Source organism: Heloderma suspectum, chromosome 2 (genome assembly GCF_057233095.1).
Source record: "Heloderma suspectum isolate Gila_16-S chromosome 2, 16-S_ref, whole genome shotgun sequence".
Taxonomy (NCBI): Eukaryota; Metazoa; Chordata; class Lepidosauria; order Squamata; family Helodermatidae; genus Heloderma; species Heloderma suspectum.
Genome location: NC_139459.1, coordinates 66,968,113 through 66,991,930, shown reverse-complemented (window position 1 = coordinate 66,991,930; position 23,818 = coordinate 66,968,113). Strand labels below are relative to the sequence as shown.

Below are 23,818 nucleotides of genomic sequence, written 5' to 3'. Positions count from 1 at the left end.
GGACTATAAGGAAGGCTGAGCACCGAAGAATTGATGCTTTCGAACTGTGGTGCTGGAGAAGACTCTTACGAGTCCCCTGGACTGCAAGGAGGTCAAATCAGTCCATCCTAAAGGAAATCAACCCTGACTGCTCATTTGAAGGACAGATACTGAAGCTGAAGCTCAAATATTTTGGCCACCTAATGCGACGAGAAAACTCTCTGGAAAAGACCCTGATGCTGGGAAAGACTGAAGGCAAAAGGAGAAGGGGACGACAGAGGATGAGATGGCTATATAGCATCACCGATGCAATGAATATGAACTTGAGCACACTCCGGGAGAGAGTGCAGGACAGGAAGGCCTGGCGTGCTATGGTCCATGGGGTCACGAAGAGTCGGACACAACTGAACGACTGAAAAACAACAACAACAACAAATCGTCCATGGACCATGAGGCCCAGACAGTGAGCTCCCCATCTGGAGAGTGACACATCCATAGTCACAATCCTGGATGGAGAGGGCTGAAGGAACAGCATTCCCTGGGTTAGATTGCTCAATACTGAGCACCATTGGAGAGAGTCTTTGATGTCCGGGGGCAGACAGTTTGGTTTGATGGACATCGTGAGTGGTATTGAAATTGTGTATGAACCAGTTTGGGAGTTCTCATATGCAACCGAGTGAATGACAGCCATCATCACAGCCATGAAACCCAGGAGACGTTAGACTGAGCGCCATGGTAGATCTGTTCATCTGCAGTTCTAATGCCAGGGAAATCAGCACCTTTACCCTGGTATCGGGTAAGAAGGTGCGGCCCAGTTGGAGTTCAATAACACCCCAATAAATTGGATCTGCTGTGTCGGTACAAGATGCAATTTCTCTGCATTGATACAAAGTCCAAGCTCCTGAAGGAAATTGCAGGTCACCTCTATCAACCGAAGATGATCTTTCGTTGACACCACCAACAGCCAATGGTCTATGTACAGATAGACCTCTTCACCTTGCAGTCACAGGTGGGAACAGACAACTACCATGCACTTGGTGAATACCCTTGTGGTGGTGGTGAGAACGAACAGTGGCATCCAGAATTGGTAGGTGGTACTGATGGAAAAGCGGAGGTAGCGTTGGTGTGATTTCTTTATGGTGACGTGAAAATAGGTGTCCTTGAGGTTGATAGAGGCAAACCAATCTCCTTGAGAGAGGAGAGGCAGGATAGATGCCAGAGAAACCATGCAGAACTTCCTGGGTGAGAAGAACAGATTCAGCTGTTGAATGTCCATGAAGGCCAAAGCCCTCCACCCTTAAGAACATAAGAACTGAAGAACAGCCATGCTGGATCAGACCAAGGGTCCATCTAGTCCAGCATTCTGTTCACACAGTGGCCAACCAGCTGTTGACCAGGGACCCACAAGCAGGGCATGAGCGCAACAGCACCCTCCCACACATGTTCTCCAGCAACTGGTGTACATAGGCTCACTGCCTCTGGTACTGGAGGTAACACATAGCCATCATGACTAGTAGCCATTGATAGCCTTTTCCTCCAGGAAACTGGTACTGTACCTTCTTCAGTACAGTGAAGTACCTTGAGTAGAACCTGTCCTGAAATTGAGTTTGAGGGACAGGCTCGATCGCCTCTTTCTCAAGGAGGGTCTGAACTTTGGTATGTAGCACTGGGGACAGAGCAGTCACCAGCACGGTACCGAGAGCGGGGTGGGTACAGATCCTGATCTGGTAGCCCCTCTGGACTACTGCAAGGACCCAGGAGTCTGATGTGATATTGCGCCAAGCAGCAATGCTAAGCAGACAGACACGTTCCAAAAATGGGCATTTGGGTCACAAGGTGAGGAAGGATTGCAGGAAATGAGTTAAAGGTGCCGCTTACTTCTGTTGTCGGGTTTCCTGCAATTGCAGCGCTTCAAAGTTGGGAATGATTTCCCCAACTGCCCTGCCTGTGACCGTTGTTGCTGATGTTGTTGTGCTGTAGCTGGCTGATGAGGTTGGTACCAAGTGTCAGATGACTGAAACCAGTGCCATTGCCTGGGAAGCTGCTGAGACATAAAACCCATACGACGTGCTGTGGTATGGGCCTTCGATACCAAATCAAGTGCATCATAAGGTTTTGTGTTGAACAAGACTTGCCCATCGAAGGATAAGTCCTCGATACATTTCTTGGCTTCCTGTGGAAGACCGTACGACCTCAACCAGGCATGGCAAAGTAGGGCTATGGATCCAACTAGCACTGCTGGATCACAATAACCTTGGTGGTGCAATGTATTTATTTGCTGTCTGGGCAGCTTCAGAGCCTCCTATTGGAAGAAACGACCCAGCCATCTGGAAGATTCTCAAGAAGACAGCCCACTTTGTCCCATAGCAGTAGCTGGTACCCCGACACTGCCACCTGGTAGTTCAATATTTTAAGGCCCATTGCTGTGGAGGAATATAGTCTCCTCCCAAGTACGTTCAGGCATCTGCCCTCCTTGTCCGTTGGAGAGGAGTGACCCCTGTGGGCCTTGCTCTGTGTGGCTTCGATGACCATTGAATTTGGGGTTGGATGTTTGATGAGGTACTCAGTATTGGCCTCTTGCAAACGGTACATACCCTCCAAGCTTTGATATTGGTGGCATAGTGGAAGGTGCTTCCCATGATTGTTTGATGGTTTCCTCTAATGTTGGGAGTAGAGGAATGGCAACCAGTCTGAAATACTCTGCATTTATGGAATCGAAAACAGGGTCTTGCACTGTGGAAGCTACCTGCTGAGTCTCTAGGCCCAAAGCCTGTGCCATTCTGAGAATCTGGTTGGAAAATTGTCCCAGATCCTCTGACAGGGATATGGCTTCATTGGCGCCAACAATTGCATCTGGCGAGAAGATGGAGAGAAGGCAGGAAGACTGAGATGTAGTATCTGACGGGTAACTTTCCATTCCAGACGCTGGAGGGACTTGACATGGTAAGCACTTCTCCTTTATTTTCATAGGGAGGGACTGAGCACTGCCTATATCCATTTGTGCACCAAAAGATAGTGCAGATGGTTGCTGGTTAACAGCCAAAGCGGCCTGTAACTGAACAGCTTGTGGCTGTAGTAACACTGGCAAAATGTTCTGTTGCTGAGGCATTTGTGGCTGGACAGACGGTAAGGCAGGCTGAATGTCTTGCTGCCGAACTGGCAGCGGCTGCTGAATAGGTGGCATGATTGATGCCCAAAGGCAGGGAATGACCAGTTGGTCTGGAGCAGATACGTGTCGACAATAATGACTTTCTCCCCAGTAGGGAGGGTAAGGATGGTGAAAGTGGTACCAACTGTATGGCTCATTACAGTAGTCAACCCAATCCTGGAGTCTCCTATCCCACAATTCGCATGCTGAAGAGCTGTCCCACTCTGAGAGTGGTGATCTAGACCATTCCCGATATCAGTTTCGCTTGTCTGAGAGTGGTGATCTAGACCGTTCCCGATATCAGTTTCGCTTGTAAAAACTAGGGGCATGACCTCTTGTAGTGGAGGCACATGACCACACCAACTCAGGTGAATGTGGGCAGCAATTATGGGCTGTACCATGGCTTTACAACCTATAATGACGATGTGGTTGAGGGATCAGTTCCATCGGAGGTGGGTTCTGGATCTCGCCGTCTAATGTAGATGTTATTGGGATGGGTTCCCCCACCTGCCTAGGATTCAATGTCAGAATTGGTGAACATAACATTGGCAGAGCAGTGGGTAAGGCTGTCGGTACAGGCAATTGCATCCGACTAGTAGGCATTGGTGGAGCAGTGGGTAAGGCTGTCGGTACAGGCAATTGCATCCGACTAGTAGGCATTGGTGGAGCAGTGGGAGACACAGCCTGTAGCAGTGGTTGCTGTCGATCCAGAGAGGTGTGTACCAAAACGACTGGGACGGTTGACTCTTCATCCTGAGTCAGAGTGCTGGCCGATATAGCCTGTATGGACCGATCCCAGTCACAATGCAGAATCATAAAGACCCAAGAGTTCTGATGCTTGCTTCTGAGCAAAATCATACGACCCTTTAGAAGTCTTTTTCTTCTTCTTCGAGTGTGCAGACTAGCCTGCTCACAGACTTTTGCCTTTTTTTGCTAGTCTTTTCACCAGTGTAAACACCAAAGATCAGCCATAGTGGGGGGATGTTGTGTACTCGGCGGAGTACAATGCTGAAGGCACTGCAGCAGGCTCCTGCGTGGCAGGCGGGTTGTGTGAGTGCCAAACTCGCAGGTTTGCCATATCTTTTGGCTCCTCTATTGATTCCAGTGCCCTTTTCCAAGGCGCGGGTTTTAGCCAATCTGACCTGTTTCTTCTCATTTGTTTCAAGAAGGCTTTATAATGAGGACAAGCCTCAATGATATGCCCCTGACCAAGGCAGAACAGGCAGAGAGAGTGCCTGTTTGAGGGCGGTAGTTTTGCCTCGTAGTGGGTGAACTTTTGGAAGGGGGTCCTGAGGGCCATAAGCCCGTGAGAGCGATCAAGGGAAAAACCTCATTTTTTCGTCAGAAAAATGCTTTTTAAAACAGCAAGTGATGAGAGAAGTTCCTTCCCTACGAGCCGCACATAATGGTGATTGAAAGAGAACTGAGGGAATGAGCAAGCATCTGCTAGGGACATGCGCACTAGAATGGTGGGGAAGGGGTTCCCGCCAAAATTCTTCAGCTTCCTGAATCGAGGCTCCATGCAGGTGCAGAGCCCATATGTGTGATGCATACAGGCCATGAAGAAGAACTGCACATGATCAATGTTGAAGTAGTATTCTGCATAAAACATCAATGGTCATATTACTTTCTGAACACTGGTGTTCTGGAAAAGCGGGTACATTGTAATATATCAATAAGGTGCCTCCACCCAATTTTCAGGGATACCCTTTTTCCCTGAACCCCATCCTACCCCACTCAGTAGGGTTCCCCCACGAACTGTGGAGGATTGCCCATTATTTTTTTATTTATATTTATTTATTAAATTTATTAATCGCCCATCTGGCTGGTCACCCAGCCTCACTAATCTGGCTATAAGGTGCTCTAGGTGCATGGGAGGACTTCTGTGTCTTTAGGTACATGGGGAAGGGGCTGCTTGTGTGCATGCAGGGCCTTCACTCCCAACAGCATCTCCCCACCTCTACAACTGCATTTGAAGCTTTTCTGGATTTTAAAAACTAGGTTCTAGCTTTCTAGAATCTCTTCTAGCGCAGAGATTGGAATGCATATATGGTGTGTGGAATAAAAGCCTATTGGACATGAACTTCTTTGGATCTCACCCATTTCTAATTGGACAAATAACCTTTGTTACTATAATGATGTTCTACACAGCATACAACAGTTGTGTTACAATCATATTGTGTGACCTATTTAAATTAAATTACATTTTCCTGTACTTCAAATACAGTTGAGAAGTCAGCAGCAGTGTGGGTGGTATGGTGATATGCCAGTTCTTGGGGGAAATGAGGAAATACTTATTTGATTAAATTTGGGGCTGATTGATCCTACACCGATCCTACACCAGGAAACACTAAGACTGGTATTTTAATGGACTGTTTATGCCCAGCAGTGTTTTACAGTCTGAAAAATAGAGAACAAAGATAATTACGAAGAGAAACTGTGGATGTCTCTGGAAAATTTTCACATGAAGTACAGGCAGCAATGGAGGCAAGAAATTCATCCACCTGCTTTAATGATAAGGAGTTATGGAGGGTTTCTAGAGGGCAGATTGAAGGCACCATGGAATACAATTCAAAGCCTGAAAAAGAAAAGAAAAAACACCACAGATTTCCAACGTAAAAGGAAGCTATTAGACTGGCAAGGAAGTAATCTGCAAAAGTAAGCATAAAGGCCAGAATATAGAGAGACCTGTGTGTGCCATGTGTACACAAGCTTTTTAGAGCTCAGTGGAGCTCTCCTGATTTCTGCTACTAACTACAATTTTTTTGCCCTGCATCAGAGGCAGCTCCAAAAGTTTGCTTGACTTTCTGGAGTTTGCATAGGTGGATGTATGACACATACAAGTCTACAGTGAGAAAGGGGGGGGGGCAAGCATTCCTCTAAATGACTTTGGTTCCCACCCAAGTAAATTTTGAATAAAAACACATGCAAACATACCATAACACTTTAGTTACCATTTCAGATACTAGAGCAATATGGAGCTGGACTAAAGGGTGTCAGAGTTTACAATATATTAAGCTCACAGTTCTGCATATACATAATACAAAAACATGCATATTTGAGTTTAAGGCAGCAATTTTAGCACCACTTACACAAATGAAGTCCTACTGATCCATTGTACTCTTGTATGATATGTCTTCTAGGTGTTCCCCCTCTACCCAATTTATAAACTTCAATACAAGACAGACTTGAGAAATCAGTTATGTTAAACTTTAAATATATCTCAAGGTTATTTCCATAGCCACTAGAGCTGGCTCTTTCAGCTCAAATGGAAATATGACTGTGAAAGATTTTAAACTGCAATTTTCTCAGAGGAAAGCAAAGACAATCCCCTTTGATACACCTTCAAAATGCAAGATTATAGAATTTTCCTTTACTTTATTTATACCCAGTTTCATTACTTTTACAACCCTTACTGTCAAATCACAAATAGACAAAAAGATCAGTGTTAGGCAACATAAGTTCAGGCATACTGACATTTCATAACCAAACATGCACACTTGTATTAGTACTGATTTTTTAAAAGATATGCATGTATAAACTTGATAAACCACTTTTGTGAACTGATTTTGACAGCTCCTCGCAAAAAAATATGTCCATATAAACTTTATATGGACCTGTTTTTAATGGGGAACTATCAAAAGCTTCAATCTTATAGTTTTGAAAAACAAAACTGTAATTTTACTTGGATTGCTGATTTTTCCAAGACCTTTATTTCCACGAGAGAGGATTGTTACTGAAGAAGTATTCACATTTTTAATTCAAAGCACACTTAAACTGCAATATAAAGTGAACTTCCATGATCTATTCTCAGTTATTCTAATACTTCTGTTATTTGTTATTTGGTATATCTGTTCTGTTCTTACATTTACGAAGAAGGAACCCTATAAAATTTAATATGCAAAATAAAATTTGCCAAGGAACCTTTTGATACCTTCTTTAATTATAGCAGCTAAGCTTCTCTGTGTGATTCAAATTAATTGTATTTAATATATGGTAATAAATCTTCTAAAAATACAACACTACACATGCAGGCAAGCGCAAACCCTTTCTTTGCATTACAGTAAATTCCACAAGAACTGCAGCTTTCCCTGATTGGAGAAAAGTCCAAAAATATGTATGAGTGCACGTCTGTATGATCTCAAGAAGAAATTCAGTGGCAAGTTATTTTCTTCTTTTTTATATTTGTGTCTATTTTAATGCTTAGACATTATCACTGCACAGAAAGTGTTCAATAAAGGTCTTTTTAAAAACTTAAAATGGAACTTAACTTTATAAATAATATTTTTGCTTACTTCTTTTAGCTTTGCCTACCTAGGCAATGAGAACCAACTTGTCACTTATGCACATGCCCATCTTTTAGCTCCTTCCTTATTGGGTTATTAGAAATACTCTGAAACATTTGCTAGGATGCCGTTTCTATTGGACTGAAAATGAAAACTAGAAACCTATTTGTATCATGTCTTTTTAAAAGAAGCTACGTACATACTGGACAGTATCCCTTCCAATGTTTGATGATCTGCTACTGTGAGCTGACTTCTATTGCAACGTATTGGTTTCCTTCAAAATGCAAGACAATGAAAGGGTTAGCGCAGCAACTTAGAAAGCCACCCTGCCGTCTTACATTTGAAAGCTATAAAGACATACCACTGGAGCCTAGAAATTCCTCAGAGGAAATGGACCAGCACCTAAAGAGGTCTGGATGTTCTGCATAGAGGCCCAGAAAATAAGGTAAAGCACTGTCAGAAGATAATGGTTTCACCATGTTCTTTGAACACAAGATGAAAGGAGGGAGAAGACTGAAATGGGTTAGAGGTTGCATCATTAAAGTTACAGAAGGCAAAGAAAAGGTGAGGCCCCAATTAAAAGGTGAAGAAGAGACAATATGCCACTCCTCCATGTTTTCAAAGCAGATAGAGCCACCCCCAAGTATATCAAGGAGCACATTTTGGCTTCAAAGTAGTACATAAAGCATGCAGTAAATTGTGAAAGATGTGAGGAAACATATTAAATGGATAAGAGAAATCTGTATTAACACAGTTGAGATTAAAGAATACTAAACACATAAAATTTAGATAAAATGTGCTCAGCTACTGACAATATAATAGGAATTCTCCTAATTTGATGATGATGATGATGATTTACATTTCTATACCGACCAACAGCCAAAGCTCTCTGGGCAGTTTACAAAGATTAAAAACATTAAAAATATGTAATGTTTAGCTCTCAAAACCCAACTTTCAATTGTTTTGCATTAATATGCTGAGCTTCTTTTTTTAGATGACTTAGAGTAAATGTCCACATTTCTCTTTTTTCAAGGTCATGACTGCTTTTAACTTTGTAACTATGAATTGCTGTAGTAATATTTATAGGCTCTTCATGACTGAAAACCTGTAGATTTATTACTATCTGTTTTCTATGCAGCAGATTATCAGAGGAATTAAACACAGATCTGCAGTGTCAGTAAGACACCACACTACCTTATCACAGAATTCCATTAGTGAATAGTACTGGAAACATTTTGAATAAGGTTGAAGAAATTGAGTGTGACATTATCCTGGAGGAGTGGCCAGCTCAGTTCCTGTGATGGAAGTGGCAATGCTTGTGCAAACTGTTTGATATGTGAGGAGGAAAAGATACTTTCCAATATCCAATTTCAACAACAAAAACGTAGTTTGAATTCATCCAAAGACTTCAAAAAGAAAATACAACAATAGGCAACTCATTAAGTAAAGCACTTAAGTTACCTCCATAAAGGGAGGGGTATTTAAATAAGGTTACATAGTCTACTTGGTCACTGACAGATATGTAAACAACTTGATTTTCCCCCCAGTCAATTTGTATTTTAAGTCTAGTGTCACTTCCACAGATAAGACCACAGACTCAAGATTTCATTATAAATGACTACTGGAGTTGAAAGAGGATAGGCTTATCAACAATTGCTATCTATGCTAGATAAATGGAATCTCCATGTTCAAAGGCAGTATCTCTTGAGTCTGAAGACAAACAGAGGCCATCAGTTTCATGTCTTAGTTATGAGTTTCCCAGCACCATCTAGTGATTGCTGTTGGAAACAGAATGCTAGAGTAGGTGGGCCTTTGGCCTGATTTAGCCAAGCGGTTCTCATGCCGAGTTCCAAAGGTTCAGGATAAGGATATCCAACACAGCAAGAAGATAAGGAATATTATGAAGAAAGAACTAGGAGATGTTTAAGGTCAGAAAGGATTTTAAACATACACTAGACATGGTCACTGGTTGAGTCATTAGGAAGAATGTGTATAATTAGATATGGAATTCATTTTATTTCCCCCCAAAAAAGATTTGGATACATGAATTAAAAAAAAAAAAAGATTAAAAAATTAAAAGGGGAGGAAAGGGATTCAAACTATCAGTGTATCTAATAATTGAACATATGGCCTTGTGATCAGTTGGAATTAGGAAGGTTGATGGTGGACAATACTATACACCCCATGTTTTGGAAGGGATGAAGCAAGGGAATATTTTTTTTTAAATAAAAGCAAAACATACCATTGGTTGGGTGTCGAGCAAATGAGATAGAAAACCTTTTAACAGCAGAACCACGTGTGGTGTCTGAGAAAGAGAAAAACAGGTACCTGAAATTCAAAACAGCTACCAAAAGAGGGACATTTTAAGAAAGAACAGAAGGGGGTGGGGAAATGAAAAGGAGGTTAGAATTAAGTGGCATGCAGAAGTGATTGGGAAAAGTGCATAGGCCAAAACAGATTTTAAAAGAAATAAACTTTGCTTGTTGATACTACTATATGTTTAATGGAGTGTAAAGAATGGGTGAGCTTGTGATTTTGGCATACAAAGCTACACACAGATATCATTTAATATAATGGAAGTGACATTAAGATAAAAGTTACATGTTCTGTACCCTCAAGAATGTTAACAAGCATTGCAACAGCAGTGGAAATCTGGTGCTGACATTTCTACTTTATTCATTATCTGAAGCCCCTAGTACTTTTACACTCACACAAAAATTGACCTCTTTTTAGTACTTTACAAATATGAATGTATCTCCCCTTTGATTTCTCTGGTTCTCATGAATTTTTCCAACCAATTTCAGAAAATAATTACCAAAATACACAGGTTTAAACAATAAGTTATATTCTTTCAAATGCTAGAATTCTGTATAGGTTGAACTTTGTGTCCATGTGTGTTGCAGTTATGTATGATGTTTGTTACAGTAGGGAAAAACAAAAATATCTATGCCATTAAACTCAATCAATCATTAAACTCAGTTGGCAAATGTATTAGTTTTATATAGTTTTTATTGCAATCTTATTATTATGTTTCTGTAAAACGCCTAGAGAAATTATTTTATGAGGCGTTCAATAAATAACTACATAAAATAAAGTTTTGAGAAACAGACAGCAAAATCCCCTAAAATTAATAGTAGTGAATGGTAATCTAGGCTTTTATTCAGTCAACAGGCCTAGGACTTTTTTTTAGTGTTTGATGTATGCATGAATGGGTGTGTGTAAGTGCATGTGCGAAAGTGTGCACATACCATCTATGCAGCCAGAAGAAGTCAGCTTTTTACGATGAGTACGAGCATAATCCTGTAGGTTAGGTGCACTTGAAGAACCCCCGAGCACAGAGGTGCTAAACAGGCTCGCACAGTGAGACCCTGATGGGAGTTAGAGAAAATACATACAGCAACCAGGTGTTCTTCCATTCACATTGGGGATCCATGCAGCATGCAAGCATATCACCCTTACCACACAAAAGGCAGCTTCTGGCATTGCCTTAAAACAAATATGCTTGTAATGTCTTGTAGGATTCAACTACCATAATTTATTGTGCTTCTATAGTTCACAATTCCCTTTACTAATTATATGAAAGAGAAAGTTGGACTTTAATGAAGGGATTTCATTTCATTTCATTTCCTGTTGACAGGGTTGGCAAAGAAAAAAGTTGCCAGATGGGGACAATGAAAGATCAAAAGAGATGGGGAAGGGTAAAATACAAGGTAAAATATTTTAAATTTGTAACTGAATCTTTAAAAATGAATACTGAACTCTGGAAATGGCATCAAATCTAATTTTTGAGTGCAAAATATCAATGGGATATGATATTAATATCAATGGGATATAATCAAGATTTCTTGCACAAGTTCCACTTGTGGCTCATGTAGATGTATCCCATAAAATATGCTTAATATCTAAATTCATACTAAAATGTATTAATTTCACATGACTAGAAAATGGACCCATAGCAAAATACTCAAACTTGTCACAAAGGTTTGCTTTTGACAGGTATGATATGACGATATTATCCATTCAGTCGTGTCCGACTTTTGGCGATTCTATGGACTATCTCTCTCCACGTATCCCGATCTTGTACTCTTTCTTTGAGCTGTTCCATGCTCTGGTTGGTATCAGTTTTGATGGTATCTAGCCATCTTGTTCTTTGGCGGCCAGGTTTCCTTTTGCTGCTAACCAATCCGAACATAATTGCTTTTTCTAGTGAGTTCCTCTGCATAACATGGCCAATTCTACAAATGTTTAAATTATATTTTGTTCCTAGTATTTTAAGATGAAATCTGCCTCAACATTAATGTGACATTAAAAAACACACTGAAATGCTTTGCTTTATAATAATTAAAGCCTTATTTGGAAAAATAATTCTTAACATAAAATACTACATGATTGGTGTGTTTCTCTATAATTACTACTGTATGTGTTATATTCTAATTTACATTTAAACACCTGAGAAGGCGGCTACTTCAGGTGCAACTTCTTCTAATTCCCTACTGATATTAAATTAACCACAACTGCACTTACTCAAAAGAGAGTTCTCCTGTCTTTGCCCTTTGAAACCTGGGCTATTTGCTTTCTAACCATGAACCACCGATTCAAAATTTCTGTCACTCCCAGTGATGACCAAACAGTGAGGAAAACATTACTAGCACATCTGATGAAACACAGCCAATGAGTGCCTGATCTGTGGCAAAAGCTTCGTAACTAAAGAAATACCTTTACTTATGCACACAAATAGACCAGTTTTTATCAACCATGATGTGACATATTACAGAGAGCAGGACTGTATAATTATTGAAGAATGTTAGAAAAAATTACTCCAGTAATCAAGAGCACCTGATGTATGCATTTTGCTATGGAATCTTTTGATACATGGAATACCAAATAAGATTACATATACTAAAGGAGTACAGAATTTAATAGACAAATGTAGACAGTTAACTGTATTTAATGTTGAGTATTTTTGGTTTAATATGCTCTGAAAGTGACACCTGAAATGGGAACATTTACATTTAAGAGCACAAAATACTGGTAGTGTACTTTACTGAATGTAATATATTCCATCAGGCTGCTGCAGAGGGAGAGTTGGGACTGCAGGGCCTCCCCACCAGCTCTGCTAAAAGACCAGCCCCATCGGGTTCCTCTTCTCCCTCAACTGTTTCCATTCAATGAACTTTGTAACATTAAGAACTGGATATTGGGTTTGCTTCCCCCACTCTTCTCTCACTATCCCCTTTTTCTTTTGTTAAATGTCTTTTAGATTGTAAGGCTGTGATCAGACACTGACAGTTACTGATCTCACTATAAGTCCTCCGAGAGACTTTTCAGCTAAAGAGCAGGGTAGAAATGTTTTCAATAAATAAATAATACAATACATTATAATAAAAATAGTATCCATTCTACAGTACTAATTTGAAAATGATGTCTGAATTAAAATACGTGAGGCTTGCTGTAATGAAGCAGATACAACAGATGAGTCGGTATACTGAAAGCTGTAGTTAATGGAATTTGGGGTAGTGCAAAGAACTTTATTTTGTTGTTGTTCTTCTAATGAAGAAGACAGAAAACTGAAAAAAGTAAAGATGTTTTGATTCCCAGGATTATCTCTTCAACTGCTTCTAGCCCATGAAGGAGCAAACCCCTCAAAGCCTAGAGATAAAACATCTTAAAATGGTCTTTATTAACTTGTCAAAATAAGAATACAGCTTTGGTTCAAGTGGAAAAATCATGCCAATAATGACAAACATTCTATTTTCAATGGCCCAATAACTAATTTTTATTAAAATTCCTGTGATACATTATCCCAACAGCACTGCTGACTTTTAAAAGTTTAACAAGGTTGTTGGCAGACCACAAAAGACTTGGAATGTTTATTTTAAAGGAACAGCACTTTAGAAAGTACATACGTACCTATAGTACTTGTCTTTTGTTCTACAATAGTTCTTGGTGGACGGAAGTGACTGTTGCTTTCTGATGGAACCTGGACATGGGAAACAGATAAATAAGGACAAAAATAGACTAATGGGCTTCTAGAGTCCATTAAGCTTGAAACAGCAGCCTGTTTAAGACAGACAAGTATTAATAAGCCATACGATGTGTTAGTAGAAATACCAAAATAATATGGAAGATCATGCAATATTGCTGAAGGGAGTCCATTTCACTCATGAGATCCTTGCAATGAAGTGGTGCAAGCAGGCATTCATGACGAATACAGGACAGACACCAAGAAAGATATGAAAACACAGACAACTGTGTTATTTTAGTTTACCAAATGAACATTCCTAAACTGCGCCTGTATTGGAAGGGAGAAAGAAAAAAAAAGAGGAAACACAGAACGGCTGATGAGGTCACCTTACAGTCATTGTCCATGCACAGGCTCTATCACGGTAAACTTTTGATGTTCACAGCCTTTAACCTAAACTCTTTTTCTATATCCAAGCTCTTGATAGGTCCAAGAGGAAATGGAAATTATACATTCTTTTGAAAAGAAGAAAGGGTATCTGGTTACAGGACACCATCCATTGTTTACTATAAATAGGATTGTTTTAATTTATTAGTATTGTGACTATTCTGTGTGTGTGTGTGTTATTTTACTAAATATCCTCAATACCTCAATTTCAGAATATTATGCATTACAATGGATGAAGTACTGTCTTTTAAAAAGGAAAGGAAAAAGGATACCTCCAGTTAAGGAGTGGAGAAAATAATGATTAGTACTAATGATTTTTTTCCTGCACAGTTAATAGGCCAGTGAAAATACAATCTACGCTAAGCTCAATTGTGGAATAGTAATATTGGACCCCAATTCAATTATTTCAAATGGCATTTTTGTTTCATTTATTAGAGAACCATTTTAAATGTACCTACCACCAAATTACTCAATGTTGGTTTTGTTTTTTTTAAAGAAAAAAAAGTCTTAAAGGACAGCTAAGCCAAAGCTGATATCTGTTTCTTTAGGGAACTAACTACATTCATCTCTACAGTGCTGAAAAGAAACCAATTCAAAATTCAACGATCGAATACAATCAGTAAAAATTGTGTAGAAAAAAAAAACATGCACTTGCTTTTTTCCCCCCCAAAGCATTCTTGGAAGTAACTAGTATTTTTAAAAATCAGTTTAATGACAGGTGAAATAATTTACTTTGAACAAAATCCAGAACAAGGGATTAGATGTCCTTAAAGACAGTTGTTTCCTGCTTGGAATGCATAGTAATGTTTAATGAAGTAAAGTTTAAAAACCTGTTGCCATGAGCCAAAAATACTGGATGTGAAAGCCAATGATTTAGGGGAGACAGGGGAAGAAGTGATTTGTTCCCCTGATCTGCGTCTTCGACGCCCAGTACCCACACCACTGGTGTAATGCAGCCAGGTACCAATACACTCTGGGCTAGACACACTCAGGGGGCTCTCTTCCTGGAAGTGAGAAAGGGGGCAAAAAAACAGCAAAGCATGCAACGTTAGATTCATAGCCAAATTATAAGAAAATAAAATACAGTTTTGTTTGCACCCTTTTCTAAATAGCTCTACCAATATGGAGCTGTAATGAGCAATGTTTCCCATGATAAAATCACACAACACAACTGCTACTATTCAGCTACTGTTTTCAGAAAAGGCACTTTAGCAGTATCAATGGCAAATTTACTGAATGAGTACAAATTTTTAAAACTACACAGGAATTATTAAGTGCATAGTTTGTCTTTCTTGCTGCATTTTCCTTCACTATTAATGCAGCACACTTATTTCAAAAAGTAAACAATTGTTTGGAAATTATATAACTGACCTCTGATAACAGTAACAAGAATTTCTTAACTTTGAAGAGATGTCTCAACTTTTTCTAATAAAGACATACAAATGAAATGTAGTCTTTATTCTGAATCCACATGCCACATCCATCCTCTGCTCAAACATCATACCTCCTTCCTAAGTTCTAGAACCAAACCACCTAAATGGACCAAACCAAACACCAGCAACACGCTTGCACACCAACAATGCTGTCATAATTTACATGCAAGTCTCAATCTACCATTTAGAAATTACTGCACAGCCTTAAAAGTATTGATGGATATCTGGTGCCAGAATCAAGAAGATCACAAAGAACAAGGGGAGGAGTAAATCAAAACAAAATACAGATACATTTGTGTTTAATATAGCCTTGATCTTTGAGGATGTTTGTTTTTTGCTCAGTTTTAGTTCAATGGATTTCCTTCTATTTCATATCACTTTACAGTCCACTTAATTAGCCTCACTTTTAAATAGTATTTTATTAAAGTAGGAAACAATTTCAAATTGAGCTAAAAAGAATCTGACAATGTTCCTTTAAATGAATACGCAGTCTTAAGAAGAAACAGAAATATTGTTAAAATTAAGCTGTGATTTCTAGACCTTCTCATATTCAAGTTTCAAACAAATACGATCAATAAAATAAAACAGGATATTTATTAATATGGAAAAAGTAACGTTCAAAAGTACAAGTGAAAAATTACAAAGGATATGTAGAATACTGCTATACATGAATGTTTTGCCTGCTGGAGAAAGAAATGTTTTTAGGACGATATACCTGTTATCTTCTCATTAAAGAACTGTAAGCTTCGGAAGTTAAATAAAAATATTTTGTACTACTACACAATTACGTATTTTAACTTCTCTCTGACAAAGACTCTTATGATAGTAACCAAAGCTTGTGCCCACAGTGGGAAACATGAGGGTGGAGGGGCAGGGGAGAGAAGAAAAGGATCACAGAACCTAGTTTAAACAGGCCATAACATTATCAACTAGAGTTTCCATGAACTGGCAGGGCAAGGCAGGCAAGAAGAACTCTGGCAGCCCACTTACTGCCATAAGATCCCAGGCCACCTGCTAGGTGAAAAGTGGGGTGACTAAAGGTGACAGAACCACATGTGACCTCCAGAATCTAGCCACTAGGAAGGTCAGTTGTCATGTCAGTGACCAATAGTGAGCTGCTCCGTGAACCCTGACCCCCAAGACCCCTTAAGGAGGCTTCCCCTGGTGGCCTAAGAGGAAAATTAACCCCACAAGCCCCTTTAATATGGTCCCGGCCTTATAACCAAGTGCCAAGCTAATAATGACAATACAGATCAATAATGAACAACTAGAAGGATAATTCCTCACATGTTTTGCTATGAGGAGGAAAAAATCCTAATCCCTAAATACCAGATAGGTAAAATTTGTTCCTGGCCCCATATATTGCTGAACAATAAATCCCTATAGCAAGACAGGAAGTCTACTAAGCAGAGGTAAATATTTAATATAAGGGTGGTGGGGGGGGGGAATAAAGGCAGCACAAACATGAGCACTGCTGAGACATCCTTTTATGGTTTAGGGTAGATCAGAGAGTGTCTTTCCTTAGGTCTGCCCATGCTACCCCCACCCACAAGTCCAGCTGGCACTAAACTAGATGAACAAGGGAGTGACAAAAATGGGCTTCACATGGCCAAGGCCAACAGGCCCAGAAGTCCAGCAGCCAAAGCTGTGTTACCATCAATTTGTTTGCACCTCCAATCAACCTCTGCTGGGCTCAGGTTACATAATGCCTCAGTTTCTTCCATTTCAACAACAACAACAACAACAACAACAGGTAAATCTTAGTACATTTAGGCCAAGATCCAAATGACTGTACAACTCGTTCTGCACACCCAAAGAGGTTTTGTACTTCGTTTTTTAGATGTGTGGCTGCACAGCACATAGCAAACCACTTTTGAAACTGAGGGGAGTTTTAAACAATTTGAGGTGCAACATGTGGATCCTTGCTTCGAAAAAGACAAGTAAAAAAAATCTCACTGGATATGTGTAAGCTCTTGGACACACCTAAAGTAGCTTTTTTGCATCCTAGCCTTAGCGTGTATTATAGCTCCAGACAGCCAAATAATAGAAGTCATTCAGTGATAACAAATTGCCAAATTATTTGGAATTCTTCCTATTTTAGCACAGCCTTACTCTATCCCCCAAACAAAAATGTAAGAAAAAGGCACATAGACACCTGGTCTGCACAATCTAACAAACCATGGGTTGCTTGTGAGTGTGCCGAAGCGAGCGAACATGCTGGCTCCTGCCTGCTCCTGCTTTGTTAAACAACCTAGGAATGCCCCAACTTGTTGTTGTGATGTGGATTGAGTTAAACAATCCATAATTTTAACCCATGGTTTGCTGTTGGGTTGTTTAACCCTAAACAACAGAGTGCTTGGTTCACATGCATCAGGACAACAACCCTGGAATGGTGTTCCTGGGTTGTTTCCCAAACCAGATGGAAAGCGGAAGTGAAGAGCACCCAGGAGGCAGGTCGCTAGCTCTGGTGCGGCCACAGCTAACTATGGGTTGTTTAATCCATAGTTAGCTGATTGATACGTGTGAACCAGGTCAGAATGTGATATATTATTCTTTGTAATGTTTTTCTATCACTGGAAAATACTGATTAAAAAGGCAACAGGGGTGTCTGCTCATCTATTTCATTATTGTGAAGTAACCCCCTAATTATAACAGATTTCCTCCTATCCTGTGAGTCAGAACATGTGAATTTAAGATTTCAGGACAGAACATGCTGCTTTCACACTGCTAATATACTTTCTTACCTTTCAGCACATACCAGCAAAATCAATTATATTAGGCAAAAGATAAACAATAGCGTCCCCACAAAGGGGAAAATGAATAGCATTGCTTTATTTTGTGTAGAATACATCTTGTGAGACTGTGTATGCAAGCAGTGTAGGTTAGTCAGCCTGGGGACCATCTAGGACCTTATTAATCCAAACTCCTCTGAAACTTGTTAACTTTTAGTTATTAATTTATAGAAGTGTTTGAAGCACGGTTAAAGTCCTACTACTATATACTTTGCCATGCAATAAAAAAGGAATTGAATATGAAAATGAATATTCCCATACCAGAGCCTATTTCTATCATAAATAAGCACTGGGATATGAACACTTACTTCCACTGAACCAATTTTCCTGGGTCTTGGAAGGGGTGACTTTCTGTGTATATGAATTGGATCTGACACCATTGGCTTGAACATCATTATAGATCGATCAGGTTCATCCCTTTTATAAGCATGCAATTCCTCATCACTGTCATTTCTATGAGAGTTTTTCTTTGAGCCATCATTCTACAAGAAAAGTGATATTTCGTGTGACACAAAACATCAGGCAAATGGAAAGCATCACTCTTATGAGTATTAAGGATTATGGCTCTTATCTAGAGATGATCATAGCAACATCCCCCACACAATAGGGTGTCTGAATAGCAGTTCTGTACTGCATCAGAAGCAGCTTTTGAAAATTCAGGTGTATGTGTGTAAAAGGCAGCTTTCAATGGAGTTCCCGTTCAAAAATGAAAGAAGGAATGAATATATAAAATAATGCTCATTTGATCAGGGCCTATTACCACTAAATCCAACTTTATTTTAAAGAAAGTGATCTGTCCATTTTGAAATGTACTTTCAAGAAACCATCATATCTAGCACAGCATGTCATCTATGGTATCACAATGCTATTCTAAAACATCCAATGCGTAATTATTGTCAAGTATCGCTCCCTGCACTTGTAATACAGTTGCTTTTTCAGATACTAGGAACATAAGAACAGCTGTGCTGGAACGGACCAACAGCCTATCTAGTCTAGCATGTTGTTCCTACAGTGGCCAACTAGATGCCTATGGGAAGCCCATAAGCAAGACATGAGCGAGCAATATGTTCCTACCCACTTTCTTTCTTTATCCAACTTGCATAATTACATAAATACAGCTCTATCATGTCCCCCCTTATTTGCTTTTTCCCCCTAACCTAAAAAGGCCTTTCCTCATATGAGTTTTGCTCCAACCCCTTGATCATTCCCGTTTCCCTTTTCTGCAGATATTATACCATTATGACAATTAATATTTTTATTTTATTTTTACAGTGTAACAAAACGGCTCAAAGACAATCAATTGACTTGAAAAAAAGTAAATACATACCATGGCAGCCTGTCAGATTTTAAGTTTGCAGAAAATACGTGGAGCATGTACAGTTTCTTATTAAACAGTGAACTGCTGTGAAATGATGTATGAAGTCTGGCTTGAATTTCATGTATGTAAGAAGAATTTCTAAGAGCACTTACCTCCCGTGAAGCAGGTCTATATCCAAAACCTGAAGGTAAATTTTTATCCTCTTCACAGCCTTTAGCACCTGGACTGAAGTGTAACTCCACATGAAAACGTTCCTCTGATGAAAGCTCCTAAAGAAAATGGACAACGTAGTCGGAACTATGTTCCTCAACAGGTATTATTGATTTTCCTATTTAGATATTATTTCCTTACCTTGTTTGGATCCTCATAGAGCATGATAACAATCTGGGTCATGTAATTGAGTTCACTGACAACATTGAGATAATCCATAGCTCGTTTCCACTGTTCATCTTTTGACGCCTTAAATCAAAAGTACATCACAACTTCAGCATAGTGAGAATATTGGTTACAATCCCCTTTTTATCTCTACATTCTTGCTAAAGAGAATATTACTGGGCAGATTAGAAATCAAATAAATAAGGGCGCAATTCTATGTTCTCTACATAGTGTCTAGATTGCCATAGGATTTTTCAGTTTCTGGGAACAGAGCTCAGAGCCAGGGCTCCAAGTTCGGTTCCCAGAAACCTGACTCCCCTCCACCTCCCCCACTGCCTCGTTGTTGGTGCGGTTTATCCCAGCTCTATGCTCATAAGAACAGTCTGGAGTGGGCAAAAGGGGGCGTTCCTGGGGGCGGGGAGGGGAGGAGACCATGGAAGCACCATTATGGAGTTCCTACGTAGCTCCATCTAGTCCCCCCCCCCCCACTCTGACACGCCCTGGCAAGACAGCTGAAATTGGCCATCTAACAACAAATGCAGGGCAGCTGAAGCGCAGAGGAGAGGATCCCTTCTCTGCTCCGCCCACCCTGCATTGGACAGTCAGCTGCTTTTGAGTTTGGAGGCGGCCAACTATCCCCATAAGACTGCACCCTAACGCACATATAACTTGAAGGCCACAGTCCTAAACATACTCACTAGGGAGTAAGTCCTACTTGAGCACAATTGATTTACCTTTGACTAAACATGTGTAGGATTGCACTGCACTATAGTATGCTTTAATATACAGTTGAAAGTAATATGTTTCTATATTGTCTTAAAACTAATCATTTAAATTATTTAAATTATTATTTATTGCACAGCAGTACTAAAATGTGTGGTATCTTACAGAACTTTATAGGCAAAAATACAGGCGGCTGCTCCCTAAGGAGCTGATAATGTAAAAATGACAACAGAGGAAGGAGAGGGAAAGATAGCAAAGGAGTAATATGGGGAAATGCAGTTACATGTTCTTAAAAGCTGGCTATAGATGAGAAGGAAGATTATAGGCCACTGTTGAACTTCTATAATTTCTACAGTAAGTCAGCAAAAAGCCTACTACAAGCAGGTCATGCCCCTCTTTAGCAGGGGCATAGCATCTGTCCGAAGAATGCACTAGACTATGCCTGACATTATAACATAGTTTCTAAAAGGTTAAAAGAGAGCCAGGGCCTGCAGGAGAAGCCACCACCACCACCGGGGAAGAGGCGTGCTTGCCGCCGCTGGGCCTGCTGCCGCCGCCGCTGGGCCTGCTGCCGCCGCCGCTGCCACCACCACCAGGCCTTCCTTGTGGACTTCTGCCTGGCAGACCGCCAGTCCCTGCAGGACCAGGCCCCCAGGTACCGAGCCAGCTGTGCTGCTCCACCTGCCCCTCCCTGGAGGGGCTACATAAGCTGGCTGGCTGAGGTGGCCTGGGAGAGCCAGGGCCTGCAGGAGAAGCCACCACCACCACCACCGGGGAAGAGGCGTGCTTGCCGCCGCTGGGCCTGCTGCCGCCGTCGCCGCTACCACCGCCACCAGGCCTTCCCTGTGGACTCCTGCCTGGCATTTTTAAGGGGATTTTAATTGTTTTGTTTGTTTGTTTTATTTTGTTGGGGGGGATTTTGTTGTGTTTTTAGGGGTGGGTAGCCTGCCTGATAGGCGGGAGCGAGGGGGCATGTGTCCACCTGATGGAGGCAGTGGGGGGAGTGTTGGGGGCCAGAACATACCAAGGCTGGGCGGCAGGCGCTGGCGGAGCGCTAGGGGCAGGCCATGCCAGCTAAGGGGAACAAGGGAGAGATGTGTAGTATCTGTCCCCTGCTCCGGGCCTGTCCAGAGCCAAAGGATGGCTGGGGGAGGCGTGACCCCTTCTTCTGGCCTTCGTTTGCTGCTCTGCAATGCCAGGTCTGTTACCCAGAAAACCTCCCTCATCCATGACATGATCCTGGATGAGGGTGCAGCCCTGGCATGTATTACGGAGACCTGGCTGGCCGAGGCTGCTGCTCCAACCCTTGCAGCCATGTGTCCAGCTGGATTTTCGTATGCACAGCAGCCGAGGGCTGGGGATCGGGGAGGGAGAGTGGCTGTTATCTACCGAGAGTCCTTGGTCTTCACCAGACCCCCTCTCCGGGAGACCAAGGTTGTTGAGTGCACGTACTGGAGGTTGGGCCCGAACGGCAGTCTGGGGATTCTGCTCGTGTACCGTCCACCCCGCTGCACGACTGACTCCCTGGCCGAGGTGCTTGAGGTGGTCTCTGATGTGCGTGTACAGTCCCCTAACTTACTGGTGTTGGGGGACTTCAACGTACATTCGGAGGCCATCCTCACAGGAGCACCTCGGGACTTCATGGAGACCATGGCCTCCTGGGAGCTGCACCATATTCTAACTGGGCCCACCCATGTAGCCGGTCATGCATTAGACCTTGTGTTTGTTTCTGGAGAAGCGGGGAGTGATCTGGAAGTCGGGGGTATATCCACCACCCCCTTGTCATGGTCAGATCACTATCTGGTGATGTTGGACTTCTCGGTTCCACAACCCCTCCGCAGGGGTGGAGGACCCATTAAAATGGTCCGCCCCAGGCGTCTTATGGATCCAAATGGATTCCTGAACGCGCTTGGGGATTCTCTGGGGCATGCCAACGGCCACTCGGTCGAGACCCTGGTGGGTGGCTGGAATGCCGCAATCACTGGGGCATTAGATCGGGTGGCTCCGAAACGCCCTCTCCCCCTGAACAGGGCTCGGACTGCACCATGGTTCAATCCGCGGTTACGAGCTCTGAAACAGGAGGTGAGACGGCTAGAGCGCCGGTGGCGGAAGTCTCGCTCCAAAGACGATCAGACACGGGCTAGAGCTATATCTTCAGCCTATCACGTGGCGGTGAAGGCAGCAAAAAAGGAATATTATGCTGCCTCCATCGCGTCTGCAGAGTGCTGCCCCAGGAGGCTGTTCCAAGTGGTCCGGAGCCTGGTCGGTCCTGTGGCTCCGGAACCACTGGAGCATTCTAAGGCCTCCTGTGAGGCTTTGGCAAGGCACTTTGCAGATAAAATTGATCAGATTAGGTGTGTTACTCTGCACACTGTGGATACAGTTAGTGAGCAAGAGGCGGCCTGTGGCAAACCGGTTTTGTGGGATCAGTTCCAGCTTCTTCCTCCTGATGAAGTGGACAAGGTGCTTTCATCTGTAAGGCCAACCACCTGCTTACTTGATCCTTGCCCATCTTGGCTCATTATGAGCTGCAGAGAGAGACTGGGTGAGGGGATCAAGGCGGTGGTGAACGCCTCCCTTGAGGAGGGAGTGATGCCATCAGCCCTCAAGGAGGCAGTGATAAGACCGCTCTTAAAGAAGCCCTCCTTGGATCCTCAAGTTCTGAACAACTTTCACCCAGTCTCAAATCTGCCATTTTGGGGCAAGGTGATTGAGCGGGTGGTGGCGGTGCAGTTAAAGGCACACTTGGAAGAAACTGATTATCTAGACCCATTTCAGTCGGGCTTCAGGCCTGGGCATGGGACAGAAACGGCCTTGGTCGCCTTGGTGGATGATATGAGGAGGGCTCTGGATAGGGGTAAATGCTCCTTCCTTGTTCTCCTCGACCTCTCAGCGGCTTTTGATACCGTTGACCACGGTATCCTCCTGGACCGCCTGGAGGGGTTGGGCATTGGAAACACTGTATTGCGGTGGTTCCAGTCCTTCCTCTCTGGCAGGTACCAGAGGGTAGCACTGGGAGAGGAGGTTTCGGACCCGTGGCCACTTACTTGTGGGGTGCCACAGGGTTCCATCCTCTCCCCGATGCTATTTAACATCTATGTGAAGCCACTGGGGGCTATCATCAGGAGGTTTGGGGTGCAGTGTCATCAATATGCGGATGACACTCAGCTCTACCTCTCATTCAAATCTTCACCAAGGTTGGCCGTAGAATCCCTGTCCAAATGTCTGGAGACGGTGAGTGGCTGGATGGGGAGGAATAAGCTGAAGCTCAACCCTGACAAGACCGAGGTACTTTTGGTGGGAGACAAGAGGAGGCTGGAGGATGTTGACCTGGTGTTGAATGGGGTACAGCTAC

The 23,818-nt window shown here is 42.0% G+C and overlaps 1 protein-coding gene across 1 annotated transcript in view; it reads right to left on the bottom strand.

The window, feature by feature from the left end:
* Positions 1–23,818, bottom strand: part of PPIP5K2 (diphosphoinositol pentakisphosphate kinase 2) — a 104,357-nt gene that overhangs the window by 16,961 nt on the left and 63,578 nt on the right. The window contains exons 23-30 of the mRNA XM_084833809.1: positions 19,717–19,824; positions 19,518–19,634; positions 18,356–18,529; positions 14,653–14,826; positions 13,324–13,393; positions 10,662–10,781; positions 9,656–9,718; positions 5,556–5,705 (exon numbers count right to left, since the gene is read on the bottom strand). Coding sequence (XP_084689935.1) covers positions 5,556–5,705; positions 9,656–9,718; positions 10,662–10,781; positions 13,324–13,393; positions 14,653–14,826; positions 18,356–18,529; positions 19,518–19,634; positions 19,717–19,824 — 976 coding nt within the window. The remainder of the gene's footprint in view (positions 1–5,555; positions 5,706–9,655; positions 9,719–10,661; positions 10,782–13,323; positions 13,394–14,652; positions 14,827–18,355; positions 18,530–19,517; positions 19,635–19,716; positions 19,825–23,818) is intronic.